The sequence below is a fragment of the Melanaphis sacchari genome, unplaced genomic scaffold, assembly GCF_002803265.2.
Source record: "Melanaphis sacchari strain LSU unplaced genomic scaffold, SCAv2.0 Contig24_pilon_pilon, whole genome shotgun sequence".
Taxonomy (NCBI): Eukaryota; Metazoa; Arthropoda; class Insecta; order Hemiptera; family Aphididae; genus Melanaphis; species Melanaphis sacchari.
This window is the reverse complement of record NW_020271125.1, coordinates 2039930-2065622: the sequence shown is the minus strand read 5'-3', so window position 1 is coordinate 2065622 and position 25693 is coordinate 2039930. Positions and strand designations below refer to the sequence as shown.

The 25693-nt window shown below is 25.8% G+C and overlaps 1 protein-coding gene across 3 annotated transcripts in view; it reads right to left on the bottom strand.

The window, feature by feature from the left end:
• Nucleotides 1–631: 631 nt before the first annotated feature.
• Nucleotides 632–25693, bottom strand: part of LOC112594986 (transcription factor 21) — a 42267-nt gene continuing 17205 nt past the window's right edge. The window contains exons 3-4 of one of the 3 annotated variants that reach the window (XM_025340042.1): nucleotides 3217–3413; nucleotides 632–871 (exon numbers count right to left, since the gene is read on the bottom strand). In XM_025340042.1, the coding sequence (XP_025195827.1) occupies nucleotides 3258–3413 (156 nt within the window). In that variant the 3' untranslated portion in view covers nucleotides 632–871; nucleotides 3217–3257. Of the gene's footprint in view, nucleotides 872–3144; nucleotides 3414–4463; nucleotides 4607–25693 lie in introns of those variants that run through there. The other 2 variants (XR_003114680.1, XM_025340041.1) reach the window with 2 other exon arrangements.

The window sequence follows — 25693 nt, the reverse complement described above, 5'->3', positions numbered from 1 at the left end:
AGTTAGGTTATCCAATTATGTATTTTATTATTCGAAGGAATATATACATACTAGATTTATATGTATGAAGAGTCTTATCGTATAAACGATTAAAATAAATGGTTATTATATCTTAGTTATTGTATTTAAGCTGCCTATTGAAATTTTTTTATTGAAAATCATAGTTATTGAGTAGTCATAATTAAATAAATATTTAATATTAATGTTTCTTAAACAAATAACAGTGACAGAATTAAACATTGTATATTATGTGTTTTACTGTAATGTTTTCATAAAATCACTCGATAATTATTTACAAAAAAAAAAAAAAAAATAACAAATACATATAATAAGTTTTAATAAGTTTTGTAAAAATATATAGCTAAGTATAAACAACTAACTTATATTAATTGGTTCTATCGAATAAAGCATAAATAGTAAATTAATTAATATCACTTTAAAATTGTTCTATCTTTCTATTTTGGAATCGATGAAAAATGGACATAACATAATATATTATTATATCGTATTGTGTTATAAATTAATAATACAAACTTTTTAATTTCAGTTAACATAACAATGATCGATTTTTATTAAACGTATTTTATTTTGAGACTTTTAAACTCAAGATACAACAAAATATCAGCAAAGAACTAGGACTTTTTTTTTAAATTTAATTAATTTTATTTCATTATTACTACAATCACATTTATCATCATATAAAGTGACATTACTTTCATACTTGAAGCTATTATTATTTTTATAGACATAATTTGTTTTTTCTAATCCCATTTTAATTAATAACATTCTTATTCGCATACGCCCTTGTACATTTCTGAACGTCAAAATTTAATGTTATGGTTACAGCCTGCAACGATATTATTTTAAATTGCTGTAAAAATATGAAAAAAAAATAAAAATTAATAGAACTGAAATGTCTTATTTATGCATTTGTTTTATTAAAAAATATAAAATGATTATGATATAGAATTCGTTATGCGAGAGTTATATTATTTCACATAGTACACTTTATCACACAAAATAAATACTTAAATGTATGTAGGTATGAAAGTATTTTTAATTAAATTAATATATTAATTCCAATAAAATATTGAAAAACCATTGCATATTTTATGAGATTAATATTTTATATTTGCACTGATTTTTTTCTTTTTATAAAAACTTGAAAAATAAATTATATGATTTTATTACAATTTATATGCATGTTTATTTTTTAATTATTTTAATATTTTAAAATATTAACAAATTATCTAAAAAATAAAAATTTGATATTAATTTTTAATTTCAGTTAATTAATATTATTTGTTTTAAAAAAAATTCTCACTCAGTTTCCCTTAACCTCCAACACCGCTTTGATGTCACGGTTGCTTGGTACAAAAATTGACATTTCAAAGTCAATCAATCTAAATCACCATACACTACACTACATTCACTCTTCGCGTGTCTCCCAATGGAATTTCTAAATAATATTCAAATGTCTACATCTCAGTCGACCAAATACTTAGGTCTAATTATTGACTATCGTTTCACTTGATCACACCACATCAAAATCAAAAAGTTTGCTTTAAATGCACGTCTCCGCTTACTTTAAACACTAATCATCAACAACATGCACACTACATTAAATACAAAACTGCTAATATATAAATCCCTTTTTAAGTTAATGTAAACTTATGATCTTAAACTCTGAGATAATGATAATAAATCAAACATTAACAAACCTTCCAAAATAATATCCTTCGTAAAATCACCAATTTACACCACATATCTTAAACCTAACATTACAACATCTCAATCTAAAAATCAAAACCATCCATGGAATAGCAGTAACCTTTTATGAAAGACTCCACTCCATACTGCCGTCTTCATATCTAACCTTGACTTCCTGGAAATCCCCCAAAAAGGCTCAAAAGAAATTGATGTCATTAACTACCTAAGTTTTAATGAAAGAAAATTTAAATTAAAAAAAATAATGACAATAATAACAAGTTTAGATAGTGTAACAACTGGGTGACTTTTTCTATCATGCGACTCATATAAAAAAATAAAACAAATCCTGTTATCACATACTATTATTGTTCCTTAGGAAACAGATTGTATATAACTTAAAATAAATAAAAATAAAAATGAATTATTTGTATAAAGAAAGATAATTTTTATAAAGGATAAATAAACAAGCAATGAGCATCTTTATTATTCAAAATTATCAAAAGCATTTGGGCTGACGAGTATAATTAAAATCAAGAAAATGACACGTTCTATCATTAATTAAAATTTGAATAAAACAGAATTCTTGAATTGAATTGTATGTTTAAAAATAGTTAAAATTTAATTCTCATAATCTTAAAATACGTTTTTAGCACTTACTATATTATTATCAATTACCTCAATCGTTTTAAATAAAGAAAGTTAATCGATTTATTCGATCGTGGATAATCTAACTAAGCTCTATGTAGAAATTGTTAAATAACCAAAAACATAAAGTTTTATATTATATTTAATGATAAAAAAAAAAAATAATAATAATAACTAAAATTATCTTATTTAGCTTACATCACTAAATATTATAATGATTATATTAGTGAATGAAACAATTAATAATCGTACATTATCGTTAAATAAAATACAAATTCCACCAAAGATTATTATAAAAGTTTTTTTGTATTCGTAGATATTTAAGAGTAATTAAATATGACAAATTAGTTAATCTTATTTTCGAGTTATGTAAATATGTCGTTTAAATAAATATTAAAAGCTTTTTTTTTCAATGCAATGTTTTCAGATGTATAACAAAGTATTATAATTCACTTGTACCTCATATAATATCTCTGATATTATCCAAATCAGTAGCACATCTCAACAGATGTTTTCTTTTATCCAAGGACCATCCAATATTAGGAAATGTTTATTGTTTAGGTAACCGCGTTTTTCATTTAATAATTACTCTGTAAAAATCTTACTTGTTAAATCGTCGAGTAATATTTTATCATGAACAATTTTCGATCTACTCTTTTGTTATATTATTATGTAGTGTATCCTCATAAAACCAGTTGTTATTGTTTTCATTATTTTTATTAAATTATCATTATACAGTTAATTGAAAATTATGTGCAAATCCATAAAATAAATTAAATGTTAACCTATCATAAAACAAGAATACAAATATTTTACAGTTGTCTAGATAATATTAATAATTTTTTTTTTTTTTTTAAGCACCTAGATCTATATAGGACACAATATACATGAATGACAAATATTCACGAGTTGATCGATGGCTTGTAATAATTATCGTAAGTCGAATACGATTTTCCTTCTAATGTATTGTTATAACTATTATAACAGTTGTATCTGTAGTCATCATCGTCAGGCGATGAACATTCTTTCACGGTGTTGTGTGCGCTATACGGCCAAGTCTGAAATAAAATTTAAAAAAAATTAAAATAAATATATATACATAGGTATATTAAATACTATAAAAAATAAAAAAGACAACAATCAAAATTCATAGTCATTGCAACCGGTGTGATTAACTAATAACATATGCCAATATGAATATCGGTACAATAATTATTCATTTGTATTAACGAGAATTATCAAATTCCTAACTAAAGAATACTAAAGAATTTTTTTTTAACATTTATTATTATTTTTGTTATGTTTAGGTTAGATACCTAGGTTATTGTTTAATCAGTTTTATTGTCACACGGTGGAAACTCACTACATAATTTAGTCTTGTGAATGTATGGCAAGTAAACACACAATCGTCACACATTTATGTATTATATATAAAAGTAATACAAAATAGTATTAGTATACGTCTTACACGGTAAAATTTGGTTATAAAATAGCATCTGGAAAAACGTCGTACTTCTGAAATTAAAGGTCATGCGTTAAAACTAACACAAAATTGTGTATACAATAACAAATATTGTTTCTCTTGTATACATTTTAATTTAAGTACAGTAATATTGCCAAAATATTCTTAGCCACCGTGGCTGGTTGCTGTATAATTAAGAAAACTGCTTATGCCTAAAGGGTTCGAAATATAAATCATAATTCTCTGAAAAGTAGAAAATATAAAAGTACTTCACAAATATTAGAAAATATATCATCACTAATACTCGCACATTACTATTTCTAATTCAATCAATCGTTCGAAAGAAAACTTATTATCTAACCTCTACACAATAGGTAGCTAAACCTTTGAATTGAAATCAAATTTTTAAAAATTTAAATTTTTTTCTATTTTTAAAAAGCATATAATAAATAATTCTTATTTCAAAGTAACGCAATTTTTATTTTAATTCATATTTTTCCTCTTATAGGTATTAGGAAAATAACATTTTAGTTGATGGATGTGAGCTGATTTGTATTAGTCCCATACTTTATGTTGGTATTCGACACAAATTAAACGGTGAATAGGTATTTTATTTGCAAAAAAAAATCTTACAGCTCACATATACCTCTTTGTGTACCTATACAGTAGGTATACAGGTATTAGACAAACTCACACTCCATTCATACGACGAATGGACTAGACAACCATGACAACCTCGAACTGTACACTACACACCGAAGACTGACTGAGGCTGATTCGATCTGGATTCTAAAATTAAAAGTTTTCTATTAATTGAATCCCGAATTATTTTATTTAAGTTATGGATTACTTTAGGTAATGCACTAATTAGGTCCTAGATTATTTTAGATGCAACACTAGTTAGATCCTGGTAATACTAATACACAGCACCCATTGGGAGGATAAAAACGAGCTACGTATTTCCCTCCTTGGAAAAATAATAATAAATTATAATTTATTAAACATTACCGTGATAATTTATCTAATAACTTAGACATCATGAAATAAAATATTGTTTTACTATGTGAAATGTGTCAAATGAAGAAATGTGCAGATTTTATTTAGACTTAAATTTGGTAACTATATATTCAATTAATACATTTCACCAGATTTTATTTTTTTACTTATTAAAATGTATTTTAATTATTTATAACACACTAATACAAATATTAATTAAATAAATAATAGTATATATTAGAACATATTTATATTTATATGTTAAAATAATATTACATATTAATTTAGCTTAAATTTACTAAAATAACTAAAATAAAATTATATACGTATACAAAATATGATAAATATGTAACGAGTTATTTACATATTATCAGTTATAACGAAATAGCGTAACTAATATACTCTAAATATTTTAATAAAATACTTGATTTTTTTATTTTCCACATACCATTATAAGTATTATGAATGTTTAATATTTTGTTAAAAGTCTGAAAAATATCATTCAATAATAATTATTAAATTTGGCAACGTAGGAAAAAATCGTTCGTTTTCAATCGTATAAATGCTAATACCAAAAATTATGATACAGTATATACTTATTATACCTGCTAGAGACTTACCTACCTAATTTTACCTACCTGGATCAATACAATAATATATGGGTATATATTGTTATGCGCAACAATGGCATATCAACTGTCACTAAATTGGCAATGGGTGGTCGGGTGACTTGAACGTCCCATTTAGAAATTTGCCTTTTATAAAAATAATCCCTATTATATCAATAATTTTCAGTGGGGCATTTGGTCAGTAGTTTCCAGCTAAAGAGCTGCTGTCCCTCAGTCCTAGACAACTCGTGTTCGTTAGCGGTTGCACTTCATATCGACGTGTTTGGTCTGCGTATATTCATAACTCAATAACTGTTTCAGACTGATATCATGGACCAACCGACAAAGGCTGTATTCGATGGGGTGTGGGCAGCCTTGGTCGCCAACAATAAACGTGAAAAATACTCTTGTATGGACGAGATGGACTATAATTGGCTGGTCAGAGAAATTCAACTAATCAAATACAAAACTGCACAAGGAATAAGAAAAACGCCCAAGGATTACCGGTTACTTCGGAAGTATGACGTTATGGTCGCGGGAGGTTGCGAATGGCTGGTGAAACCGACGCTTAAGGAAACTGACACCCCCAACCTACTGTACGTGATCACCGATAATCTATTTGACGTGATACACAGGGCACACATGAACACCAACCACGGAAACTTAGATGAAATGCTCTTTCAAATTCAGGCCAGTTACTGCAACGTAACCAAACAAGCGGTAACGACGTATCTAAAACTGTGCCAACCCTGTATACGCCGGGATACGATAATTGCGGAATCCCAGAATTATCCGTCTCTCCCGTTTAAGAAATATTCTTCCACCATTTCGGTTTTCTTCGGATTCGTCAACATGCAGCAATATCCCTGCGACGGTTATAATTACATTCTGGTCCACTGGTATCAACCAATCAATTTCTACCACCTGATACCGCTCCAGAACACGGAACCTAAGAACGTAGCCATCAGCTTGTTGGACATTTACTCGACATTTGGATTACCAAATTTTATCGATTCACCGTTCGATGCGCCGTATGTCAGTTCAATTATTGACCACATAAAATCAGTGTGGTTAGATGATGTGTCCACCACGTTAAAAAATCCGATTGATGAGAACGCTATTACCCTCGGTAATAGTGAGTTGCGAAAATTAATGGAGCCGTTGGTGAACAACGAAAGTTTCCAGATCAACTGGCCGCCGAAACTCAAGTATCTACAGTTCTGGAAAAACAACCGGATAGAACCAGGTAAGGTTATTAGCTGCATACTTGTACCCACATTGCCAATAAGAAGGGGAAGGGGTCTTATGTCTAAAACTAAATCGACATTGTTAGGTATAGAGGTTATTGAATTCTGAGCGGAACGATAAAGATATCGGTTTAATAATGATATATGTGTGTATTTATAAATTCTAAGCGAAACAATGGTTGTATTTTTATTTTGTGTTTATGTGTGTAGTTTTTTTTTTCTGTCATAGAACAGTAAAATTTCTTTTATCTTTGAAGGTGGCTTCTTTTAGCGAATTGAATATACGTACTATATAACTAGTATTTTAAGAGATAAAAATTAATACATCATCAATACATTCCAAAATAATTTGGAGAAGCCCAGAACATTTTACACGAATCTAGTTTTTGACAAAATCTATATTATTATTTTTTTTTTGTGTGTAATTTAAAAATTATATATTATTGAAACTAGATTTTTTCATAAAATATTCATAATAGCATTTTCTAGATGATAACATTTTCAAAGAATTTTCACTATTTTTGGCTATTTAAAGGTATCCGACATTTATGTCTTTTTTTACCTATTTTAATTTATATCATATGAAAATATTTTTTTATGAATAAAAATACTTGAAAATTAAATACAAAGTTCATCATAAGTTTGATTTACCTATATAAAAATATAAATAAAATCCATCCAAATCGTAAAAATAATTCACAAACTACTAGATTAGTATACTTTGGTCCACGAAAGAATGCATCCGTTTCACAAACAGACTGACAGCAAGGGTCGATGTTTACCGACGCTAACGTTATAGGTTTGTATAATTGGTGGGGAATGAGTGAATTTGGACAAAGTTTTCATTTAATTAGATATTTATAAGAAAAATAATGAATTTTTACTTGAACTATTCCGTTATTTTGTTTTAATTCAAAATATATTTTATAGACGTTTAAAATTAGATATTTAAACAAACAATTACATTCTTCTCTTAAATGGTTTTAGTTATTTTGTTGTAATTTAAAAAATATTTATCGAGTCTTAAAACTGTTCACCATTACATATATTATTATTTGCTACGTACAATGAAATTTAAAAATTATTTTACCAATGTACCTACCTATTCACATTATTAATTGGCTTAAAAGTTCATAACACGAATGCATAATATAAATATTATGTTATTAATTATTATATATTGTATAACAAATAATAAAATAGTATAACATTTTTTTGCTTTTTCGATTCCTCCCATTGTTCGTCATTCGTCAAGCATGGACCATAATGAGATATTCTTAGAAATATAGTCTGCAATGCTGTATTCGTTCAGAATTTTTTATTTTTAAGTGTAACCATTTGTCATTGAAATGAAATTGAACATATCCATTACTGTTCAATGGCGTGATACGCTCGAAATCTGCTGTACATCGGAATTACTTCCCCGAATTTTTAACTTCATTGAATATTGACAAACATTTTTAAGTATGCTTAAAATTTACTCTCACTTAAATTCCCCTATTCAGAAACTAAAATGGCATCGTCGCACCAATAATTATTTATACAAATTTAGTAATTTTTTTCAAACTATTCATTTTTTTATTTAGGCTCAGACGCAACTCCGTACCAGAAAATGTTAAATATTAAAGGTCGCAAGAAGAATTTCCGATGGTAATGACGGCGGCAGTCAAAAAGTGAACGAGGACCACTTAACCAATTACACAGATGTCGATTATTTTCCGAAGTAATTTTTTCTAAATTAATAATAAATACTGTTTTAAATTATTTTTGACTTCCATTAAGACATTCCTTTCAATAATATATTTTTTTTAATATTCTCATTATACTATTGTGATTTGATTGTATTAATAATATTCTTAACTAAAAGTTATTACTTCTATAATAATGTGTAATAAAATAAAATAATATTACATTTTTATTTTTATATGCCTATTTTATTTATACACAAATACGTTACTTTAGAAGCCAATGTGTTTTTGAACGCAATCAGAGTACTTTCATATAGAATACAATAAGGCATCACCAAATCACACGAAGTTTACGTTTTCGTTTTTTTTTTTTTTAATACACTAGTAAAACTGATCGAGTTGGTAGATACCTCCAAATAAATTTCAAGTAAATAGTTCAATATTTCACCTAATTATAAGCTCCAAAAAATTGGTTGTTTTAAGGTTACATTTATCCGTTTCACAAGTTTAATGTACAAACACTTAATGCATAATATCTAAGTGTATACATATAATATGTTTCTGTGATAAAGAGTTTAAAGATTACGATTACAAGTAAAGTATCCGAGCTGTACTAACGACTTTGAAAGCAATTAACGGTCTTATATTTAACGGTTAGATTCCTTATGTACCGCTTGAGTTTTAATTAGCTGCTTTATAAGTTATTTCTATTGGTTTAACCAAATACCTATATTACAAATATGTTTTTATGTATAATTGGTTTCTATAATTTGATATTTTTAGTTCCTTTATTTATATTTTTATTATTACCTATCACTTTTATCATTTATTACAATTAATACAATTACATGCATACAGGTGCTTAAGCAGAAAGGGGTGATTAAATGATTCGCCTCCTCCTCAGAAAATAAAAAATATATGTAATATTCATTGTAAAATAAATTATATAAGCCCCTTATCTCTTGAAATTTTTTTGTATACATTTCAAATACCTACACTATTAGGTGTTCAAAAGTTAATAAAGATACCTATTCATTCTTTTTTACTATTTATGTATAATAAATTAATACATCACTATAATAATATTATCAAAATAACTGAAGGCTACTATAAACCACTAATTTGTGCGATTTATAATTATATAATAGTATAATATAATTAAATAAAATGATGTATGTAATTAATGTTGTAAAAATAGATATTTTATATTGTGATATAGAATTAACGGAAACTTAAATGGAATAAAATTTTTAAACGTTCAAAAATATGCATATTATAATTAAAAAAGGTATATTTATAATTTTGTCTGATTACTTTTAATTTAATGGTTGGATTATTAACGACCATTTTCTATATTATTTATTTTAATTTTCTTAATTGCATTGAGATAAATTTTAAATTATTAAAATATTCATAAATAAAGTAAATTGGTACATTAAATACGAATAAAGTAACATTAAATAATAAATAGTTTAGTTCTGTGAACTATATTCTACATAAGTAAAATATAAAGCAGAAAGTTATTCGAACCAATAAATTATATATTCATACAAAAAACTATTATTATAACTGTTTTAGAAAAAACGGATTAATATAATATAATTTGATATTAGAGGTTTAAGTAAATTTAAAATGTTTTATTCAAGTATTGAAAATATTATTTTTTTAAGTTCTTACTATTATAATTTATAATATTGAATTCGGTTATTTATACTAAAATAAGATTAGCGTTTTTATAGATCACAATTTCAATTAACAAAACTAATATATACCTATGTACGTATAAATGCATATTTAATATTATTATGTTACAAGAACATATTAAAACCAGATTAATTTTTTGAAAACAAATTAACGTTTTTGTGCGTTTTATACTAAAGAGAAAAAAATAGATCAAAATAAGGATTTTAGCTGTAAAATCTCGTGCAGAATTATGATAAGTCTCAGAGAAAACATTTTTTGCTAAATGGTAAATAATATTCAAAAACAAGAAAATATTTGACCCGCTCACATATATTGAATATTATTATAGCTACATTATACACGACACACGTGCGCACACGAACGGATACAATATGCAGTAGGTAGGTAGGTAAACATATTATTATTATTTTAAGCACTCCCTTCAAGCATTAACAGTACACGTACTTAATGTTGACGACATAATAATATTGTATTTGTAAAGTATATACACAGGTATACAGTGTGATTTACCTAGCATAACAACCCCTGTAAATTGTTAAACTGACTTTTTTTTGTTTTTGAAAATGTTGTTGTATTAGATCATAATTCAAACGAGTTGTTTCTGATATAATAAAATATACATAATAATCTTTGAACAATGGTTCTACAAAAATATAAAACAGGTATATATTATATGTAATCTAACAATTATTATACTCAGACAAGTTTTACAAATTATAAAATATTAATGGAAAAATTGTGTGTTGATTTTGAACATGCTATAGATAACGCAATGAATAAGGTTTAGCCATTGAGATAATGGACGGACATCCGTTTCACCAAAGGCGATGACGGTATAGAACACCAAAATTGCACCTTTCTGTAGAATAGGAATTTAAACCTACTTAAAATAGAATTTTAAAATATTGTTTTTTTTTTTTTAGTAAAATATTATTTAGTGTAATAATTATAATGCTTAAAATATAGTTAAATGACTTATCATAGTACTAGTATATGACTTTATACAATTTAATATTATTTATATTTTGAATAATTTGTATATACAATATACTTACTTAAATGATTATTTTTAACCAATGTATTTACGAATTGTATGTTAATAAAGTAATTCAATAGGACAGGTAAAAGTATCGGCTACTTGGGTACAGGTACCAATTCAATTATTCTCAGAAGATATAGGTAGACCAATCACCACAGGATACTTCTTCAATGGTATAAAATGTCATTTCAATTAAGGCAAATATTTGAAACATATAATTCTTGATAATAATAATAATATTTAATTTTAATCAAAACTTGTAAACGTTATATTTGACAAAAAACGATTAAAATTTGTAAACGTAATTATAACGGAAAACGATAAAGATAAATAATTATACAACACAAAACAAAGCATATAACACACGTTATGTATGGAAAATAATTTAAAAAAATAATTAATTTCCTATTATTTAATAGTTATAAATTATAAAATATATTAAAAATTTTAATTCTGAATAACGAAAAACGCTAAAGTTGAATAACGATAAACTCAAAATTTGTATAACATTTTAATTATAAATAACGTATAATACATTTTTTTTTTTTCTAATGCAAACCCTGATTTTAATGTAATTTAAAGTAGTGGAGGGATAAAAGAGTAATTTAATAAGCTAAAAACTAATAGAATGATATCATTATTATTTTATTATTATTTTCTTTTTATTGAAAATTAAATATTTGATAAGTGTATATTAAATTATATGTACTTCTATTATTCGAATTTAAACATAAATTCTTAAGATTAGATTTTATATTAATTTTTAAAAATTTGTTCATCAAAGTTACTACATACCTGAGGTATACTACATTGAAATCCATTCAAACAAAATGTTTTTAAAGTGCATTAAATCGTTAAAAGTGGCCTTTGATCTGATGAAAAAAAATAGAAACTAACTAATCTATATTAAGTTTGTATATTAAAAAATTGCAAAGTGAGAATTTTGATATATCCATTGTTTAAGGAAAAGATGGCGGCGAGCATACTTGGTAAATCACCCTGTTATAGCAATATTATATTCTATATTTTTAAAAATATGTATATAAGTATTACTGGTGTCCTCGTTATATCCATGAAGCACTTAGGCGATTGGAATTTGGAAACCGTGCGAAAATAAATTGCGACGATGATGACAATGTAGCTCATCTCCGTCACTGGGTATAATGATAATATCGTAAATGGTAAGTCTATGATATTATACGTGTGAAATAGTATTACGCTATGCTAGTTTTATAGTGCTGCATTTATTATATTATGCGCAACGAACGTTCGGGGTACAAAATAAAAAAAATAAAAAAAATAAGATGCGAGTTGCCGTTCAGAAAAACATACGGATAGATGATACAAAAATAATAGACCTTTCGCAAAAACTTTTAACGTCTAAATGTCGAAGTCAAAACTGTCATATTATTTACAATGTTAATTAATTTTATTTAAAAACCAATTGATAGAAATAAGCGTGTTTTATATTTCACTGGTGTTTTTTGATTTCACCTGCAACACCATGTCGAAGTCGTTCCGTTGCGTCCTGTCACTTGTCTATTTTAATAATATTTAATTTTTTGGTCTATCCTTCTCTTCACGACCAACGACGAAGACATAATTGACAAACCATCGTCGCCTTCGAGAGAGGAGCTGTGACAAGTTGCACCTGTCCGACCATTTGTCTCTTTTGGCCCAGTACCCATTAGTCAAATACTATTCTTCTCAACTGTCAGTGGTATTTATAAGTTGCCGTTTTTTTTTTTAAATCTCATCTCGGGCACCGGTACCACCACTCAGCATGAAGTCGGCGTCGCTTTTTATTTCATACGTCACGTCGACTTCCACATTCTTATTAATGATGCGACAATTGCGACATCATAGTAATGTTTCAGACCCGTCCAAGTTGGTGGTCCTTTGAATCAAAAAGTGTTGTCTCTCTATTACTCTCTCATACACACGCACACACGAGTGGAGTGTACATACAAAATTATTTTTTTATCAAGTCAAACTCATTATTTAAAAATCTATAGACGATTTGAAAATATTTTTCTTACATAATTACTAGTTAAAATATACAAATATCTTTATCGTATTTTTTTTTTTTTTTTTTTGAGTTTTTACTTTTTTGAATGTCAATAACATACACTTTTAATTTCATATTCTTAAGCAAAAGATATTTTGGTATATTTTAAAACATAAAAATTGAAATACAGACAAATCGTTTATGAGTTATAACTAGTTATAAGTATGGCTCGGATTTTATAGCATTTACTAATTATTATAGGATACAAATAAAAAAAGTAGTATGAGATATAAATTTGTTTTATGGATACTAAATAGTTCAAATACAAAATTTTATATTTTTATTTTTCACATAACTGAAATATTTTAGATTTGTAGTGCTATATTTTACTAATGTACACAATATAATGATTTATTTTGTATTTTCAGACTATTTATGTTGAATGAAAAATTTTAGAATATTTTTTTTTCGTTTATATAAAGTCGTGAATCCATAAGAAAAATACCCACATTTTCGTTTCATATTATGATGATATTATATATTGTTAAGTATCCCGACGTTTGGCCCATCAAATAGTATACATTTATGATTTCTTATCTGTATTTATACAGATATTTTACTAAATTAAGGCTTCAATATAACAGTTTAATTACCTTAAATTTAAATACATTTATAAATATAAAGATAGAATTTATTATATTATTATTTAGATTTTACTGGTCCTAGAATATTATTCTGTCTACATATTTCAAGTTAGTCAGTTCTCCGTATCGTTTGATTTCGTTTGACTACCTAACCTTACGAATATTTGTTCTGGAATGCGTTTAGTTTGGGTCAATCGGAGCAAGGTAAGAAATAAGGACACATTCAATGTATATGTCGCGTCGTACAAATTTTACATCAAAGAAATACAAATGTAAAAAAATGTCACGGTGTGTAAAAAATTCAACACAGTAGTTGTCGAATTTTTAGAATTTATTACGTGTTACCTATTATTATTATCTTCGTTTTTATTTTTTTTTACTGTTTATAATAGTATAATAAACTTAATTTAATTATCCATCAAAATTTGAACAAATAAGAAAGTTCTAACTGATATTATTAAATAAGTCAAATTATGCCCTTCAAATTACCGATTTCACAAATTCCGAGTAACACATATATTTTATGAACACGACTAAATGCACAAGAGGGGTGATGATCAGTAAGACATTTAATTCTGGCGTCCGGAAAGTTATTATATAAATAAATGATTAAATTCACAATAATATATGCGTAAAACTATTTATAGTTTATAGATAATTTAAAATGAAAATAAACGTAAATTGCTAGTTTACATAAAATAAATCAAGTATTTTTATAGTATTATAATAATAATAATTTATTGATATAAGAGGTGAATTTATCGTATTTATTAGACTATTAGTATGTACATACTTATATAGTACTTATTCGAGCTATTCGTTTATAGTTAATAAAAGCACGATAGCCTATATTATTATTATTATAATCAACTTGATTAAGAGTAAGTACAATTGATTCTGAAATCATGATTAACAAAATTTTATCAAATCAGTAAGACAACGAACTACGATGACATCAGTGATATGACAATAACTTTCTAATTAATAAATAGATATTAATCATACCTTTAGTAAACAATAAAACATATTATTATAATATTATCATTATTATCTAAACTTCGTACACCTTGAAAAGGCAACTAGCACGACCACCTTTCCCCCGTCGGAGTAAAATTATCCCAGTTGTGATAAAAAGTTAACGTCATATGGTACCTATCAACCTTAAAAATAAAAATCTCTTAATATTTTTTTGAAAATTAAAAAAAATATATATTACTAATTGGGTGACATTATTAAATTTTTAATGTTATTTATAAACGGTTTTGATAGAATATAGAAATAAAAATACTGTGACATCTAATAAAAAAAAAAAAATCAATACATTCAAATCAGTTGAAAAGGTTGGTGATTTTGATAAAAATAGTTTTTGGTTCAATCGTGAAATTTCTAAACTCCAAAAACCTTAACAATCGTCAATGAAGATGGAAGTCTATCAAATTTTTTAATTTTTTTTTTTTTTATTAAAATTAAATTAACGTTTGTCGTTTTATAGACTGTTGAAGAATTTGTATCTTGTGAATGTAAGAAATTCTCAGACAGCACTTCTTAAAAGACGTGAAATTGTGCATTAGTAGTGAATTTATTTTGAATGTATAAGGCATTACCTGCTAAATAAGGTACAACCAATATACTATCTGGATGTCTGGATGAAACATGGGTCGACCAGAACTGTCAATTCACCATAGGAGGCATTTCTCAAAAGACTCACCACTGATCAAAAAGGACCATTAGATAAAGGCAAACGATTCATTGTGTTACACATTAGCCGACTTTACCCCTGGAGATCTTTTGTGTTAAGAAGAGAAAACAAATTCCTAAGACTGCCATGATGAAATAAACGGTGGCATATTCTATGGATGGTTCGTTAAAAATGTACCATTACTAAATACCATTATTTTCATGGATTATACTTCGATATTACTCGACAAAAATAGATCCAAACCCAGTCGGAGTACCTAAGTTCCGTGCCATAAAAAGGTATGTATGAATTTCTCTCCATTGTATTAGACGGAAGTAGAATATTTTTTTCGTCTTAAGGGGTTCTCTGTGGTGTATTTATAAGAGATCCTGGGTGGTAATATTATTTTTTTATTATTATATTCGATTTTATTTATATTTTAAATAACGATAATAAATGGATTTTTTTTTCGATTACTAGTTGATAATCAATAATAGGCAAGTTGTCATTTATTATTAACCAAATAAAAATTTGGCCTCTATATAGTCTATACTATACTATCAATTAAGCTTTGTACTATATAGTATATACATATATGTGTATATAATATTTAGTTTCACTATGTTCTGAATTTACCAAGTATATATAAATATATATCCATATAATACTTAAGTACAGTGTTTAACTTTTAGCTTATAAATACTTAATAATAGCATTAACTGATATCGTAATCTATTGTCATTTCACGAAAAAAATTTAGTTTTTTATAATGGTTCCCTTCTGAATATTTATATCTTCGTAGATGTTTTTAAAGTAATTCAAACTGGTAGTGTAATGTTAATTAGTCTAGTAAAAAGTTTACTAATTTCTGTTTGTCAATAATTTAGGAAACACCGTTAAAAAAATTGAAAATCTAATAAAACAGTTGAATAAAAATAAAATAACAAGGTTGAATATTATATTTTATAAATATCTTATCTTATAAGTATATAAAACTAATTTTTTTATATTATTATTATTATTATTGTTATTTATTTACTTATTTATTTGTTATCTTTATTATAATATTATTGATCATATTAACATTTGATTAGATTTAACGTATATTTGCTTTTTATAAACTATTTTTATTATAAAATAAATTTGTATTCAATAACAATAAATTTTAAAATAAATATATTAGGTATTATCTTAATAATTGGTCATTTAAGAAGGACTCCTAATAAAAATAATATAAAAAAAATAACTGCATTCCTGAACTTTTTAGATGTAATCTATGTATATATTTTTCACGGATCTCAATATTCATGTCCTTCCATTTCCAATTGTCTTAAAAAAAGTTGAGATAAAATAAATTGGCTGAAAATAAAGGCAAAATTATACACTAGCTAATGGATCAAAAAATCCGACAAATATGTCATGACTCATGACGAGTTCGTGAAATAAAATAATCAAGTCTTATTACGATCATCTTCGTGTATCACTATGAGCTAAACCGTGGTGTTGCATGATGGTCAGTGAAACAGGTAGAATACAATTACGTACGCTGCTAATAGGCAGTATACCTTCATAACACGACTCCATACGTTAGTTTAATGCAACATTGTCGAGTTGGTAAATCATATAATATATCTAAACGGGTAGAATACAATTGTGTACTTGTAAGCTTTTTATTTGCTTAATTAAAAACGTATTAGTGTATATTCATCAACTCATGTGCTTATATCAATACTAACGGAAATCTAAGTCGAAACGGCAATAAAAATGTATTACATTTTATAAGATACTATACTAAAAATACATTTTCAAAGAAAAAAAAAATTTAATTTTCTATTAAGGTGTTTGATTTTGATAAATATAATAATAACAAGAATGTAGGCAAAATATGGATGAATTTTATTGGGCACGACATAAAAGAGGAAAAGAAGTTCTAAGAATTTCATTAGACAAAGAACTCCAAGCAATAAGCACGTTGTTTTTTAACAATAAAGCCAGGTGATACGAGTTTAGATTCCAAATAGAATTTTAAAATTATTTTTTATTTTTTCGTACGAGATTATAATTATTATATATTTTTACTTATAAAAAAAAACAAACCACATCGATCGTAGCATGGTATAATTTGATTATTGTTCAATTAATGTCCTGCAACGAGAACACATTAGTTATTGGACATCGGATAAGGCTCAAAGAGAAATTTCTCGATTCATGGTTGCCGTTTTCATCATCAAAGTAAATATATTTGATTTTATATTATTTCTAAAAGTGGAAAAGGCATTTTGGACGGATATAGAAATGAGACTTTTATTCATTTTTCGAAAAGTAGTAATTTTTATATAACCTTTTTCATCCATACACTGACCATTTATCATACATAAACATATTACGTCAATATTATTACCCCGACGTGTAAAACAAAAATAACTAATCATCTAGTATCAAGTCGATTAAATGATTCTAGTTTTATTTTTCATTATATTAGTCTCTTTATTTCTAAAAAGAAAAAACATGTCCAAAACTAATGAGTTCTTATATTAACTACCTTAAAGTCTATATAATACATAAAAATGCAAACGTGCAATAACACAATAAACAGCAATATTACCATTAGTATTTTATCAATTAAAAAAAAAAATTCGTTCGACTATAAAAAAGTTGACTTAAAGAGTTCGAAATTTTTAACAATTGATTTTAAACGAGTAAGAACTAAAATCAATTAAATTACAATGCATAAAAAAACGTAATTCTACGAGTTAGTGGTTTATTAACTGTCCAACGTTAACTTACAGAGACAAATCTACTGAGATAAGTAAACTGTGGTAATGCCAGTAATGGCATTGACGTTAAAACAGTAATTACATTTTTGTGAAAATGTCAATATTTACGATGCTTTAAACGTCGTATAAAAGTATAAAACCGTGTTTAGCTTACGGCATTTTTCACTAATTTACTTTTAATAAGGGATAACTTTTAACTTAAAAATTAAAGAAGTTTGATCAAATTTTCAAATATGTGTTTTTATTAGTTACCTACTCGTAATTTATAATAAAATAAACATCACCTACAAGAAAATTATTACTCAAACATATTTTTAATTTAATAGTTTGAAAATGAATAAAAAAAACTGTCTAAATAGTAAATTGTGGTATTCCGGATTAGAGTTTATTTTTTTAAATTAAAATTTATTAAAACTTGACTATTTATAATAAATACCTTAAACGACAACGTAGGTATAACATAAATTATTTATTAATTTTGTAAACACGAGGATACATTCGAAAAAAATCGTTAAAGCCCTAAAGGTTAAGCAAATTGGCATCTTGAGTCAACTATTCCTTGATTAAATTTGAATATTATAGCTTGTTTGATTTACGTTTCATGTATAAATAATGGCCTGCATTAAACGCCTTATAACTAGCGTATGATTTTTTTTTTTATAATTTTAACAAACATCCATTTGTTGTGTTATACGTTATACGACATGCCATACGCTTATTAATTATTTATCATTATCTACGTATAATTTTAATGTCAAAAAAAAAAAAAAAAAACAAAAACAAAAGCTGTGTCATTTTTTGTATACCAATTAATTTTAGAATAAAATACAATTAAATTACACAGTGTTGATTATAATATGCTATTTTCGAGTACATTTAAAATCATCGGAAGCAATACCTACTATTATATTATATGACATTTTGAGATATTTAAAGAAACATTACGTGAGCGATATAATTAAGTGAATTCAGTACACACAAATATTATGCAATGTCCATAGTTACATAAGATAGTAGATTCAAGTATTATCAAAATCCTTTTTAATTTTTAACTTTACAACATAAATATTATCCAGTATTTGAAAACGTAAGTCATAGTTTTGTAAGACAATTGGTATTACAAGAAAAAAACTTAACAAACTATTTTGAAATGTGTGTTCTTAAAATGTTCTTTATTTAGAGATCTGTGATTTAATTTAAATTAATAATAGTTATTCTGGTAAGTAACCCATTTTCCTATCCATTAAATAATAACCAGAAACGATGTATAAAATAAACATATCATCGATACCAATAATATTATATAATTTATTAGTGTATTTATAACCAATGATTAAATCAAATAAAAGTGTATTTTAAGTTCGAAAATTATTGTAGTTATTAGTTTTCAGTTCCAACGAATATTTATTTGTGTACGCCGTACTGTATTAATGGGTATAAATGTATAATTACATTTATATTTTGAGTGATGCGTAAGAAGTAGATGTACGAAATGTTGTATATTTTGAAACAAACAAAACCCGTCGTTATAGCCATCACGCATGTGTTACCGACGCATAAACATATATTCATTTTTATGAGCTCGTGGGAACCATGGTGATAAACATTGTGTTTGTGTGTCGTGGCGACGAAATCCAACTACGAAAATTGCAAATGATTAGATCAAATAAAATTAAGACCTAATAGGCGCAAAATAATGTGCCAAAATAAATACAAACTTTAAACGGTCTAAATTTAACTGAAGAGTCGAAAAACAAACAACAATCAACGTATTTTTAAAACGATTTTTTACTCCGATTTTAAATTGTAAGCGTGCGTCACGATACTAATCGAAAATATATATCAACTACTACAATTTATATACATGTTTAATTATGTTTTGAAACAATTGGTGTCCTGATCGTTAAATTTTGAGTGAACATTATTTTAAATACATAAAGTCAATATATAATTGATATAATAATAAGATATTATTTAAATTGTTTCATAGATTTAAAGGAGTTAAGTGATAGACCTTATACATTTTAGAAGAGTAAAAACACACTGTCGGTAACACAGGAATGTTCAATGATTGTCAGTTTAATCCAAGGTAAAAATTAAAAACATGATAAATAATTTGTTTTGGTTACTGAATAGTCTCATCGGTTATCGGAGTACAAATCATATCTTGAGAACAAGTAATAATTACTATTTAACTAGTATAGTTGCATTAATATTCTTATACCATTTATGTAGTATTTAAACATTTATTTGTATATGTATACACTGTACATTACATTCGTATATTTCTTAATTTTGTTCTTCAATACATAGATTTTAAGTTATATGTTTTACATCAAATAAATTTAAAACAATTTTATATCTCAAATAATTAAGACAATACTGATAATATGAATGATTTTTCACTACAGTGACAGGCGACAGCCATAAGAAATGTAGAGGATGAAGGATACAAAATGTTTATAGATATAAAATTCAAATGAAGTTTGTGTTTCTACTTCCACGATAGGTGTCTAGTGTCGTGGCTACTGTCTAGTTTCTAAAATGTTTAATCTTTTAAACCATAAGGCATAACTTTATTTATAATTTTAGACCACGAAGAGATTTCATTTACATTCCAACAAAAATGTTAATTTACCTGAAGAGTTTATAGTATTTGTGTAAATTGCTTCTTTTAAAGGTTTCGATAAGTAAGGTTTAAAATAAAGAAATATTTCTTGTTTAGTTTTAAAATATATATTTTTATTTTTTATTTTATTTTTTTAGTAGCTACTAGCTACACCGCTAGACATATAATGTATCTTAATATTAAATTTAAAGTAAGGTAAGGTATATAAGTAAATGGTAGTAGTTCATAAATAATGAATGATAATTCTCATACTTTATAGTTTACCTACATAAATTATAACTTTTGAACCATTTGAAATACAATTTTAGGATTACAAGAAAAAAGCGATATCTTTAAAAATGCACAAATCAAAATGTGCTAAATTAAAACTAAATAGAAGTATACTTATAAAATGCTTACTATAAATTTAGATTGAAGTATAAGTAGCTTACATATTTTATGAAATTACATTTTTAAGTTTAGCTTGCTTTGATTTGTTAGAACAGCCTATTTTTATACACCAGTCTCAGAATCTTTTTTTAAAGATAGATTTGAATTTTTACCACGAATATTTTAGACAAAAGATAATTAAAGTTTGTTTATTTTATAAACTTATAATTATTTTTACAACAAAATCATAAACACATTTTGTACTGTAATAATTAATTTTAATAAAATTATTAAAAATAAATTGCATGCAATTAAGTAGACAAATTTATTTATTTTTTATCAATATTTATAAGACACTAAACTATAGTCAATATATGAAAGAATTATGATATTATGGTTTATGAGTTTACATCAATTCATCGAATGAAATCAGTTGTGGTAAAATCGGTCAACTGAAATTGGGCGTGGTTATATTTTCGTCGCGAAATTTGAATACTATAGTTTAAAAACGTCATGTAGAGGTATAAAATGAACAATAATCATCATTATATATTATTTATGTATCTACAAATACATTTTGCATACTCTCCTTTGTACCGAGAACTGGAATTTGATTTATGGCGATTATTTAACTATTTTGAAAAAACGTTGGTTGGTAAAATGGATAGAAACGGGAAAAGGAAAAATCAAAAATTTCCAATTAGAATTTGGAATTGCTATGTTGATGAATATAACCTTCCAAAAACCAATAAATCGGTAAAGGGATGACATAATAGATTTTCATCTATATTAAATGCTATTCACCAAACATTTTTAAAAAATGAAAAATATATAAGAACCCTACAAAAAGAAGAAAAGCTAAATCATCTGAAAATGGTTCGATATTGTACTGGAGCAGAAATCTTTATAGAAAACGAAAGAAATATAATAACACCGTCGAGAGAATAAATAAAACATGCAAAAAATTTAATATTAGAACATTTTATGAATATATAATATATATATATCAAAGATAGCTCATAACTTATGAATCACAATTATTTTCACACTACTAGTTTTTCATAATATTTATAGTTACTTTTAACGCATGTGTTGATTTGAAAACGAATAATTTTCCCAACGACCAATTTCTTACTATCAATTGATTGTATCCTTGATATTATATTATTCAATTGAATACCGATTAAACGAAGTAACGGTAATAATTCTACCATCTAAATATTTGCTCATTTAGTCCAGTATCTGGTGTTTTAAGGGCACAATAACTGATGGCTGGTGTAGTGGTTATTATAGAATTAAGTGAAGTTCAAATGTGACAACATAAAAAAAAAGAGATTTTAATAGTAGTATAATGATATTATTTAATTCGTCACAGTTTATATTTTTTTATTCTTATAAAATATTAAGGAATAAAAAAACAGTTACAAAATTTACATTATTAAAATATACGCAGTGACAAATATAGTAAAAACTATTTATATTCATATAAAACAACTTAAAATTTCAATAATTTTCCGTTCGTATAACGTTAAATTACAGACCACAACCATGAACAACTTCTCCTTTTTTCGACATATTATTATTTTATTACAAAACAGGAGATTATACCTACACAATTTTATTATACTGAATAACGAAAAAATAAATCATTTTTTTAAATAAATAGCAGTTATAGTTTTTTTTTTTTTAAATCTTTTTATGATTATTTAAAAAAGTTACCATAAGTCAAAATGATTCATAAGTAAAATCTTATAAAAAAATTAAAAAAAGGTGTGCATATGGGTACCACTCTGCTGTACAATACATTAGACGTCAACTGAGTTACTGTAATAAGTGTGTTAAATATGAATTCAACGATATATTATTGCACACGAAAAACAATTTTGAACATAGACGGTCTGTCAGGCTATATCACTAGGTATATATTGCATAATACATCGTTTCATAATATATAGCTATTGAAGTAATTTATTTAATATTACTACGTATTACGGTAATTTTATAAAAAAATTTTAAAGCATTGCAAATATAATATTATTGTTATTGTTTAATCATAATATAGTAATAATACATGTTTATACCATATTATATTATTATTTTTTACTCAAAAGTTAACAATACTACAAAATATTCCGTAAAACAGAGTGAATTGGTTCATATTTTAAATAGATAATATTTAAAAATTAATCAACATATTTTTAAAATGACATAATATACTTAAAATAATATGCGTTTTAAATAAAAAACGAAAAACTATATATTGAAATCTAAATACATCGGCGTACTAGCGTACTGCGAGATACCCGTATGTATCAATCATATTTTGTGTATTGTAATTAATCGAATTAATCGTAAAATTAATAGGCGATTCTCGAGCGCCTATAGGAAAAACCCGCATCTGCAAACTGTCAACTTCCATATTATTATACGATAAAAATTAAAAATAAATTTACATAAAATATTTCCGAAATAATAATAACACGACCGTCGTCGCTCGAATTGGCATTCGACAGTCACCGCTGCTGAACATGAACAATAATTTAACAACGTTACTATAAAGAATAGGTGTTTATTATGTCACATTGTCACGGTTGACAAGCGAGTCCGTATACTCCGTGAGCGAATGTTTTGTGAGTTAATTAAATATGATAAAATTATTAACCAATTTTTTTTAAACCTATTCCTAATTCAACAAGAACATTAAATATTAATTACATTATAATTTATAATACTTATAGATAGACCACGAAAAAAAATTTGTCAAACTAAACGATAATCCGATTTCTTTTAATGTAAAAGTATTCGATATAAGTTTAAATTGTGATGAACAACCGATTCGGCTATTCATTAATTTTTTCCGTCGTAAAATTGGTGATGAACAACGTTGTTTTAAAATTGCTTGTTACAAAACATTTCCTTGGATTGAGTATTCTGTTCAACATGATACAATTTACTGTTTCTTATGACGTCATTTTACTACTTCCACAGCTCGTACAAAACATCGATATATTTCGATAGTTTCGGGATACAATGATTGGAAAAATGTTTCGGAAATGACAATAAAACGTAACGAGGAAAATTCACATAAAACATCGTTTGCCAAGTGCCAAGGTTATGTGACATCAAAAAGTATTGGAGCGGTAACAACTCAAATTTAAAAGTCCTGTCGAAGAGACCATAACCAAAAGTCGGCAAATATTAATAATAGTGTAATTCGCTTTGTTTTTTATTGTGCACGGCAAGATACAAGGTTTATGGAGTCATTATTATCTTAACGTAAATACTTCTTTAAACAAACATGAACAAGAAACTACAAAACAAACAAACAACAATTTAGATAATTTTAAGGTATTAGTTGATTTACTATTCCTGGAAAATAAAGTTTGATAACGTTTTAATGTCTTTATTTAAAAATGCAAAATGCACATCTAACATTGTATATTATGATATTTTATTTGCGTCTTCAAATATTATTATACAAGCTATTATTAAGGAAGAAGATAGTCCGGTCTACAGTTTAATTGTAGATGTGAAGTTCTGGATGTTTCAACATTGGAACAAATGTCAATATGCATTAGATATGAACATGAGTCATTAAAGAACGATTTTTAGGATTTGTATAAGTACTAAAGTTATTGCAAAAGGTCTCACCAATTTCATTATCAAATTTTTAAACTCAGCTGGTTTAGATATTAAGCAATGTATAAGTCAATTCCACGCGGACACGTCAGTGATTTCGAGTTCTACAAACGAGATGTACATAAAAATTAAAAAACTCTCTAAAAACAAATGTCTTTAAATACATTGTTATGCGCATCGAAATCTTACTTAGTCTAGTTTTGGTTGATGTTGCTAAATCAGTTGACATTATTGACAACACGATGGGATTACTGTAAACAATTAATGCATTTCAATAGAGTCTAACTTGTCGTGACATATTTTCTGAAGTCCAAAATGATTGCGATCACGTATTAAAAGTTTCTCGACGTGGCGACACAATATATAGATTTCTAAATAAAAAAGTATTCATTTTTTTTTTTTTTTTAAATACGATATGAACGTGTTGTAAATGGTTTGACATTATGTTCAAAAAAAAAAAAAAAAAACCAAAGGTATATTACTATTATTACTATAACGCGTTTTTATAATTCAGTGTTAATATTAATAAACAAAGAATTCAGTTCAGTTTTTGAAAGATCCTATACAAACGAAATATAGACAAATTTGTCAAAATTAAAAATTAGAGAATTCAATTTTCTAAATAAATATTGTTAAATATTAATTAATATTATGGTTAAATATACATTTTAAAAAACAAATTAAAAATTCCCTTAAAAAAAAAAAAAGTATAATGACTATACTGTACAAATTATTCTCATGACCGAAGTATAATTTTTATGCAGCAAAAATGTTCATTTACACAATAACTGAATAGATTTTATAAGGATATTAAAGAAACAACTTTATTTTGGTACATAATATTTCAAGT